The 11459-nt window shown below is 24.2% G+C and overlaps 1 protein-coding gene across 1 annotated transcript in view; it reads right to left on the minus strand.

Annotated features, from left to right (window-relative positions):
• Positions 1–10479: 10479 nt before the first annotated feature.
• LOC102676446 (netrin-1-like) overlaps positions 10480–11459 on the minus strand; it is a 1553-nt gene continuing 573 nt past the window's right edge. The window contains exon 2 of the mRNA XM_031514807.1: positions 10480–11459. This exon is cut by the window's right edge and continues 41 nt beyond it. Within this exon, the coding sequence (XP_031370667.1) occupies positions 10490–11459 (970 nt within the window). The 3' untranslated portion in view covers positions 10480–10489.

Here is an 11459-nt window from a genome sequence, read left to right on the forward strand (position 1 = left end):
TAAAATAAAAGTAAATACTTATCTACTATCCTGTTCCCTTATCTACTATCTTTTTTTATTTTTTGTATACTAAATTTTATAAAATTAAAATATTTCTTAAATCTAATAATAAATAATTTTTAATTATAAATATATTTTTAAAGAGAATAAAAAGATGCATCAGTTGATAAAAAAAAAAATAATCAGTGGCTTCAAAATTTTCGATACGTTTCATTCTAAATCATTCTAAATCAATCAATTACATGAGTCATATCACTCAAAATTAATTAATTTTTTCTAATGAAATTTTTTTTATCTTTTATCGTTTTAAAGTTATAATTCAGTTGCATGAAAACATACATGATGAATCTTTAATATTTGTCAATCGCCATAAATCACTTCCATTTATTATAACTATAATGAAATAAATAAATTAAAAATTTCCATTATGCAACATTTACATAAATAATTGCAAACAAAAATACTGAGGTGACCCATCAAAAACCTTTCGACCTCAGTTCGAGCAGAACAAGAAAAGAGTAGTTCTAAAGAAAAATCTAAATATATACAAAAATGAAAGAAAAAAACAGCACCGCTAAAAAAATTGCCATCTTTTAACAACGAACTATCTTTATATTGCCATTCTTATAACTTAAAAGATTGGTTGTCCCGGTATTCGAAAAATAAGAGAGCAATAAAGTTAGCAAACCTGTACAGAGGAACCAAAAATCCCGTATTTTTATATAGTAACACCGCATATACTAGTATACCACTCTACTATACCACTCAAAAACCAAATCCTAGCATATGTTACTTAAGCGCTTAGATGATGTTGGCTTATATTGCAAGAACAAAAAGGTGTACAGTTAGGAAACATTGAAAAGAATTGGGAATACTTTATATTGCATGTACATTTGCCAGAAAGGGCACAAACGGTATAGTAGTATGTATACAATTCGGGGAATGAAATTTACGGGAAATGAAATTACTTGTTAAACTGACAAGAATGACACTGCTCTTTTATTTATTTTTCATATTAGTTTTTTTTTTTTTTTACAAATTCATGTATACTCTATTACTAAAGCGTTGCTTATCACGGCTATGGTATTTATGAATTCTGCACTCAGCCTACTTCATAAAATAGCCTTCATTTTTTATATGTATGTATAATATATGTCTCGAGATCGTAAAACAACTGAAAAGGAAATGATTATTAAAAATATGTCGAAAATAAAAAATAAAATTTTTTCCTAAAATTAGAAGTACGAAAATTCATTACACATGCATTTGAATAGAAATAAATAACTACAATTGAATGAGTCTAGTCTATTATTATAAAAATTCGATCTTCAATTGAATTAAAATCAACATTTTTTTTTAGATAATATTTAAATTTTGCAATATTTCTTAGCCAAATGAGCTAAGATTTTTCTTTCTTCTGATAAGAGTATAAAAATTTTTAATTTATTTTTACAAACGCACAAAGTTATAATTAAATAAAATTAAATTTTAATATATAAAATTTTAAGCTATTAATAATAAAAATTTCTATAAAACCATATACAATTCTTCTTTATCTCCAATATTTAGATATTTAACTTATAATCTCATATATAAAAAAAGTATCTTTTTGATTTATTGAGAATCAGAATCAGAAGAATACTTGTATGTACAAGTATTAAGTTAAGTTGTACAAAGATTAAGTTAAATTAAAATTTTTAGATATGAATTATAGGCAAGAAAGATATATGAGAATATTAATATTAAAGAATATCAAATGAAATATTAAAAATCTTTTGTAATAAATATAAATTTAATATGTGCATATAAATATAAATTTAATATATGTATATATTAATAATTTTAATAATGATAATTTTATAATAATAATATAATAATTTTATAATAATAATTTTATAATAATAATAATATAATAATTTTAATATTTCAGTACGAATAAATAAATCATAAACACATTATATAAAATATTTCATAGAACTTAATCATGTCATTTTGAAGTAATAGATTTTACTGTATGTCATATAAATAATAATGATTTATTAAATATATATTACAACAATATTAAATAATAAAAATAAAGAAAAAGAAATATCAAAAAAATTTTAAATTTAAAAAAAATTTTAATAATTTTAAAAATAAGTCTAGGTTTTGATTTTATGTATTTTTTATAGATTTTTCTTATCTAAAATATGAGAAAATAAAGAAAATAAAATAATAAAACATATAACAAAAGTAAATATATTAAAAATAAATAAAAAGAGAAAATATAAATAAGAATATTTTCCATTTTTGTGTAGTATTATTAAGTAATTATTACACTTTGAAAAATGTTATGTTAATTTCATATTTTTTTAAAACTTTTTCTTTAAATATGATATAATATAATAATATCACACATTAATATCTTTAAAATTTTACGAAGAAAACAAAAATCTCAATACTTACAAAACAATTTTACAAAATGTAGGTTATCTGAAAAATTTCAAACAATTTTTAATAATAATATATCTTGCGAAGATAATTAATCTCTTACTTGAAATCGAAAATTTTCGAAAGTCGTCGTTCCTGTAGTTTCGCAACAACACACTTGCGCACTTTTATAAAACGAGCATACATTTTAATTGGAAGTATTTTTTTATGTATAACAATTACACTTTTATCAATAATAATTTTTTTAAAAGATATATTATTTTGAAAAATTAAAATAAGATATATTTAATTTAATAAAAATATTACAATTAAAATTGCTTACTGTACATCTATTATAATAAATTAACAAAATTAAATAACTCATTTTATAAATATAAAATAGATATTTAATTAATTAATTAAGTTTAAATTTATTTATGTATTTTTATAATAATTATTTTAATAAAATAATACAGGATAAGTCCATTCAAAGAATAAAAATATTTGAAATATTTTCACAGTGAAGAAAATAAATTAAAAGAAAATAATACATACGAACAATTAAAATATTTTTATAACATAAAAAAAATGCCAAAAAATGCTGTCATTTTTTTCTTATTTTAAATTACAACTAAATTATAATTATAACTTAAATTAATCAAAATAGATTAATATGTTAATTTTTTTCATACAAAATGATTGATAAAATCTTCTTAGAACACTTATTTCAAAAAATCATATTTCATAACTCGCTTAATATTACTTATTTCCATCTAAAAAAAAAATCTAATAAACATTCACTCAAAACATAAATGAATAGTAAAAAAAAAACTTATAAAAATATATTTATAAAAAAATTCATAGTTTTTCCAACAAACAATCCTCCTTGTTTTTCAACAAAAATTCTAAAATAATCCTAAAAAATGATATTCCAGGATAAAGTATCCTTTTTTAAATTCGAAAAATACCATTTAAAATACCATTAAGAAATTCTTTAAATATTCAAATTGAAACGATACAGCATCCTCGATTAATTAGGGTTATGCGTATTTCTGTAGCAATATTTCGTAGCTAACGCGGATCGCGGTTATCGCGTGAAAAGGGCGCCCTTTATCGATTCGAAACGATTTTAGAGGGTGGTTTGCCCCCGACGTTTTTGATTTGAGCATGCATCCTCGATACGAGTCTCGAGGCAACGCTTCGCCGCTTCGAATTAAGGGGTGAACCAAAAGGAATACCCTACCCCTAGGGGTCGATTCGCGGACAGAACAGAGAAAGGGAATAAGAGATGAAATTGCGGAGAGTGAAACGAGAGAGAAATAGAGAGAGAGAAAGAGAAAGAATGAAGAATGCGAAACGAAGGAATGAAACGAGAAACGAACTTCTTTCCGATTTCTATCTTTTTCTTTCTATTATTTTAATCAATGCACAATTGGATAATCGATTAAAATAAATAAAAAATCTTTGAAATTAATTTCTTACGTATGTGTTGTTCGTATGCTTGATTTATTTTCTTTTGTTTAATAGGAGCTTTTTTATATTTGTCATCTGATTAAAAATGAATCAATCGATCATCGATCGATATAATGTTCGTTTCTCATGCCGCCTTATTATTCTATTTTTTTCCTTTTACTATGCATTTTTGGTGCTAACGATTACGCGTAATGATGGCGTGGAAAACGAGCATTATATCGATTGATATTTATTTTCAATCAAAACCCGGATGATAAACAGAAAATGTGGAAAAAAATATCTGCTATTTATAATAATATATTATTCATAAGAAAGAAAGTTCTTTTATGATAGAAAAATATATGATAAAATAAATAATTATTTATTAAAATTTAGCAAGTTTTATGCAAGTTTTACAAATAATTACAAATAAATATTAAAACTTGATAAAATTGATAATAAATTATATTTAGAATTATACTTTTACTACGCTTACTTGTATTCAATTATAGTGAATTTATAAAGTACTTCTGAAAAAGTTTCTTATTCATATTTATTAAAAAAAATTTAAAGCTTCATTGTAAAGATAAAAATGAATATAAAAGTTGATATGCAAAAATGTTTGTTCATTTCAAATTATGAGCTATTTAATTTTCCACTAAAAAAAGAAATGGAGATAAAATATAATGAAAATGAAGTCATCACACTCCATTATTTCATCCAACGTAAATTTGTTGTTAAGAAATTAATAAATAAAGCGGCATTTTTACGTACTACATTTTCATATTTATTTTAATCTCTACAGTTATCTTAATTTTCATCTTAATTTTCTATGTACTTCATTCGAATATTATATGTAAATATAATATTCTTATTAAATATAGGCAATAATTCTCAAAATTCAAAGAGAAAAAGTACATAAAGGAAAGATTATAAAAGAATTTTTATTTTCTGAAATCGTGATTTTTATAATAAATTTTTTTTAAAACAAAGTTATTTGTAAAAATACTTATTTTATGAGTAAATATATTTTTATTATATTTTTCAAAATTATTTTTAGTTTAGTTTACTTTTTTTTGTCATTTTTGTTTGTATTTCAAATTAAATATCTATTTATACATCTTATCTATATGTATCTAAAATCATATATTAAATTATGTATCACATTTTTACAATGTTAACATTTAATTCTTTATCAAATTATTTATTATTATGGTTAAGATATAAAAAGAAACAATGATGAATATTTTATATTAAAGATTTGGAATAATTACAAGATGAATATTTTCAAAAAAAAAAAGAGATTATTGATAATAAAAAATAGTTGAATCAATTATTACAATCATCTGAAAATAAATCTATCTTTTGATTATGAAAACACAAAATTATTTTCTAATACTTAATAATTAATTTTATACATAATTAAATGTAAAAAAAAATATACAATTCTCAGAATAACAAGATCATAACAAAATATACGCGGAGTTCTATACTTTTCTAAACATGTCATCTTATGATTTTAACTTTTCTCTAAATTTTGCAAATTTTAATTTATATAAATAATAATTATATTTCCTAAACCAATTAAATATGTACACCAAAAACATATACAATAATTATACAATTCTAATTTATTTTGCCAAATAAATATGAAACATATTTATGATCGATTTTTTTCTAAATTCTTTCACATCTCATATTCATTATTCATTTTTTATTTTTTATCTAAACAGGACGAGAACAAAGAAACTTTAATTATTTTGTTTTTTCTTATTTAAAAACTTTAGTTTAAAAACTCTTTTCAGATTCATGTATAAGGATAAATAACAATGATATCTATATTATCTTAAATAGAAATCGGATCTCTCAACACACAAGTTTGTGACGTTGAGACCCGGAAAAATATTTTGAATGAAATACAACCGAGGATGAAAGCACTCGTAATGCTACACGTATCTACAGATGAAAATGTTCACTTTGTCGGAATATGGGCACCCCTTACGTTTGAAACATGGGCATCCCCATGTCCTTTCGGTTGTAGGTAATGCGACTCGACTTACAGCTTTCGAGACAATGTGCAACTCGTCGAAATATTTTCTACGGTATGTTCAAGAAATATTTACAAAGAAAGCATGCCATAAATATCGTAACAAAATAGAGGATAATATATTACTCTCTGAAACGATTTTGCATTAGCTATATGTGTAGAATGTTATTTGCAATTTTTAAGAAAAAAATTGACAACAATATATTTGACAACAATATATAAAATTAATATTTTCTATTTAATTTTATTTATTTATTATTTATAGTTGCAAAAATAACATTCATATTACAAATATAATGTATCTCTTCTATTTTATAGAATAATTATATTTATCAAGTAATTCTCATATTTTCTAAAAAAATTCCCTCTGATATCATATAATTTTGTTGAAAATATTCTTTTATTCGAAAGACCACGTGCAAATAATTCAAGATAAGAGAAGTAGAGTAAACTTGGTTTGTTTTATGATAATGTAATTTTTTTGTTTTTCTAAATAAAAATATTGAATTGTTTTTTTTTTAGAAACATTTTTTCATAAATATAAATCAAAGATTTGTGGAAAAAATATAGGTAAAAAAAAAAAAAATGCGATTTTTCGGGTTACTTCATAATAATTCTATTTAATATTATTTTTTTATTTCTTAATATTATATATCTTAGAATAATAAATCATTTGTTTATTATTCTAAGATATATTATTTTTTATGTCTTAATTATTATTTTAATTATTGTCAAAATTATTTGCGCATAAAAATAACTTCACTTTCTATATTCTTCGGTAAGAACAATGATATCAAGCACAACAAACATAACGTTCAATCCATTGTACTCTATTTTTTTCTCCCACATCTTGATTGTAATTTTTATGATCTACATACGGTGTTTGATAGCTTCATAAACTCATTGTTGTGTTGTAAACCAAATATTAAAAATGAAACTGCAGATAACGTTCTTAGAAAGAAGAAAAGATAAAATTTGTTTTAATCCTTTTTGTTAAAGGAATTAAAAATGTTATCAAAAGAAAGTTCAGAATTACTTGAGTTTGAAAACAAGTTAAAAACATTAAAAATTCAAAATTATTAAATAGATCGTTTAAAATTAACTTTTCTGTTTTGAAAAAAATATAATAAACTGAAAAATCAATGTTAATTCTTTTGCTGACGATGCATTAAAAATACATTAAAATCGAAAAAAAATGTCGGTTGAAGCAAACGTTTCAAATAATAAACATTATAGACAAAAAAAACAATATTTGTGATATTCACTTTTATCTCTAGTTCTAAACAAGAAACACGGATCAAAGCTTCGCAAGAAAAGAAAATTTTATTCGTTTCATTAATAAATATAACATCAATATTATTCTTTACGATAATTTTATGATTAAATTCTGATAAATCCTCATTCTAGGATTAATTTCTATTCATTTTTGAAATACGCGTTTTGAATGATGCAAACGCACAATTTTCTAAAAAAAATGAAAAAAGATAACAAGAAAATACTCTTCTTGAATTAAAACATTTCTCTATTTCACATCATAATTCTAACTCATTATCCTTTTAATTACATAGACTAGAATTTTTAATAGACTAGAATTTAACATTCTATTTTTTTTTTTTTTCAGTTAAATTGAAAATAACATATCCACATTTTAGAGTCAAAAAATTATCACAAATAATTTATATCAAGTCAAGTTTAATCTGTACTGTATTGATTTTATATTTTACAACTATTTCATTTGCAACAATTTAATAAAATTGATCATAAGAAATAATAGAAAGAATAAAAAAGAATAAGAAATGGTCAATTACATTAGATATTTAATACATAATTTTATGAGAGCATCTCAAAATTTACTTTTAATAAATATTGACTATTTTATTATATGATAATATTGTAATGATGTAAAAATAAAATGAATGCAGTGAAGAATTCGAAAAATAAGAAAAGAAATACAGCTATAATATGTATTGTATGAACTATATATATATTATTTTCAATGATTTCTTCATTTTTATTGGACAGTTGAATATCCATTTTTTTTTTGGAAAAATTTATCTTTTTCAATAATGATTCAAAATTGCTGTTGTAAATCTTTTAAGTATTTAATTTTTTTCATAAAATAAGTTTTATATAAATTATAATAAATGATAGCTAGACAATAGTATAAGTCTAGAAAATAGCCTAGTGAATAAAATGATAAAATTAAGTATTCAAATTATTTTGATTCAATAATATATTGCTTATATTTAATTTGTCATAAGTCTTGATGTTGTATCATTAATAAACAATATTATTTCTATTGATTATTGATTTTCAATTTTTTTCTTTAATTGAATTTTGTGTAACATGCATATGCAGCAATAATATTTGCTTAATCATTATTATTATATAAAAAAAACTTATAATAAATAATCCTAAATTTTATTTTTTATTTCCAATCCTAAATTTTACATAATAAAATATATTTGCTGTTATAAGATATTTAATACATATATATAAGTTTTTAAATTAAATTTGATTTAATTTTTCAAAAATCAATTGAACAAATACTTTTGCTTAGAAATCTTAATTTATTAAAATCCAAGATTGCATTAATATTAAATTTTTTATTTGTTTTCAATCCATAATTGTACTATATCTTTTGAAATATATTAAAAAATCTATTACAAATATTTTGTAATTATGAAAGAAAAAAGTATTTCATATTTTTTTATCATTATTTTTTTTTATCATTATTTTTCCTTTTAATTAGGATTAACAACATTACGAAATTCTAAAAATTTTAATAAATATATAAAATGTACCTTTCTTTTGTATAATATAAAAATTAATTATTATAATATAGTATTATTTTCATTCATGAGAAATATTTCAGGAAATTTCATTATCTAATACATTATCTAATACATTAGATTTGGACTTTCTCAAAGTCCAAAATTATATAAATACAAAATTTGCAACAAAATTAAGGACTAAAATCTTTTTGACAGAATTTATATTTATAATTACATATCATTGTAAATGATAAATTAAATTGTAAATTAAAATTAAATTATTTTACTATATAATTTTTAACTAATTAAAATACACTATTTTATTTAATAAAAAAGTATAATAATAATTTCTATTTGATTTATAATTTCAAATTACATTCACTTTATAATCAGATCATTACTACATTAATAATAAATACTTTTTTTATCATATAAGATATCAAATGAGATAAGACTTTTGCATATCTTTCAATGTTATTTAATTCTAGATTTGAAGCAAATATACAAATAATATATTTATAGAGATATTTTTGAACAAATATATAATGTAATAAAATAATGATATACTGAAAAATAAATATTTTCAATCAAATTTAAATTAAAAAATATTTATTATTAAAATGATTAAAAAAAATTGAAGATAAATTTCATCAATTGCAATAAGATATAATTTTAATCCTCATTAATTTGATTGTTTGAAAACTATTATTTATAACTATTATTATTTATTTATATTATTTTTGACTTTAATAATTACGATAACACATGCAATAGTTTATAACTAATATTAAATAAGTTTGGATCTACTGTGAATCATTTTTAACTCAACCAAAAAAATTAATTTGTTTCTATTAAATAATTTAAATGCTATTAGAATTAATATCTCGAAATACGTTCCATATATCAAATTTTCATATTTATTTTGCACATACATGGTAAACTTATTAATGAATATTTTAGTAATGATTTGAAAATTTTTCAATAATTTAAAAATATATTTTAATTTTTTTTTTGCAATATGTAATAAGATAATCATTTTTCTATATTCATTTTTTTATTAATTATTCATAATAAAGAAATTTAATATAAATAATAAAAACATAATATTTTTTAAATCTTAATGCAATAGAATTTTACAAAAAAAATTACAACATTACAGCATTTTTTTAGAATAAGAATTTTTTTTACAAGAAAAATAAATAAATTACACTGTCTCGCGGCATAACATTTTCAATATACCAAATATTTTCAATATTTCGAAAAAAAATCACATATATAATTTTATAAAAAAATAGAAATCTAAATTTTATTTTAAGAAAATAGTAATTAAATTATTTCGCGTTTCTTTTCTAATTTCTAAATAAATAAAAATATATCAATTATATACATTAATTAAACCATTTATCTTAAATATACACAGCATAGAAATGACAGAACGATGATTAAACTACTTTTTATACGAATCATGATCGTAAATCGTAAAAAAACAATTTACAATTCGAAACATCCGTTCCTCTGGCACGTGTAAATCTAAACCCAATTATTTAAAAAAAAAAGCGGTAAAGCATATCGCTTCTCGTGTATGGGCACATGTTAAATGTAAAACACACTTCACGCATTGGAAACCGCGAGAATCGAGAATCAAGTATCAACTAGGAATGCGTGTGATGTCTTTGGGGAGGGGAAGGAAAGAGAAAACATCGAGTTCCAAGTAATCGAAGAAGATTGAAATTCGATTCGAAGCAGAGAAACTCGAATTAGTTCTCTAGCCATCGGTGGCGTAAACGGAAATCGGAAAAAAAAAAGACTAACCTTTGCATTCATTGGCATCCCTGGCGGTGGCTCGTGCCCAGGGTCGATCGAAGTGGAACGGCCGACATCTCTCGCAGTCTCTGCCGGCGGTGTTGTGCCTGCACTCGCAGGCGACCTCGCCGTCCTTGCCTTGGATACATCTCGCCGCGTGGCCGTTGCACTTGCACCTGCCGCCGACGGCGAAGTCGGAAACGGCGTAGTGATGGGCGAGTGTGCTCGTCCCGAGATTGCTGGCAAGAGTACTGCTCGTCGTGGTCGAAACGGTGACAGCCGCGAAACCGCCTCCTCCACCTTCACCCTCCTCCACCGCGTCATTCGATTGCATCTCTTGGGGAGCGATTACCTGGTGCACCGAGGGCAAAGCAGTCGCCAGAGAGTCCAATGAGCCTCGACTCAAGCTCTTCTGGTTCTTCAATCTCTCCTCCCGTTCTCTCTCGCGTTTCGCCAACTCCTCAAGGCCGAGGCCGTGGTCGTCACCGGTTCCACTACCGAGCTGCAACACTTGTTCTTGGGACGGTTGTTGGGGCATGTGAAGCCTATTGAACACGACGCGGACGTCGGTCGCAGTAACCCAATCCTGGAGCACTGGGGAATTATCGAAATCGGAAGCCGACGGCCGACCCTCGAGAGTGCTGAACGCGATTCTGCCGACGGGCGCGAGCCCGTTGCCACCGGTGTATCGATGACTATCGGTGCATCTCGCCTCTTGCTCGTTTGCCTTAGTGATGGTCGCCCGATTCGGCCTCCCGTAGACACGACGGCACTGGGACGAATAGAATTGGAAAGGTTGCCAAGTCTTCCCGTAGTCCATCGATTTGTAAATTGCGATTGAGTCCGGCTTAGCTGCCTTTGGGCAGAATTGCAGGCTAACGTAAGTCAGCTCGTATTTTTTTCCTAGGGAAAGGGTCAAGGTCACGTTGTCTGGCGGCGCGGAGAAACTCTGCGACGTGACGAGCGGCTCGCTC

This window comes from Apis dorsata, unplaced genomic scaffold (genome assembly GCF_000469605.1).
Source record: "Apis dorsata unplaced genomic scaffold, Apis dorsata 1.3 scaffold_1194, whole genome shotgun sequence".
Taxonomy (NCBI): domain Eukaryota; kingdom Metazoa; phylum Arthropoda; class Insecta; order Hymenoptera; family Apidae; genus Apis; species Apis dorsata.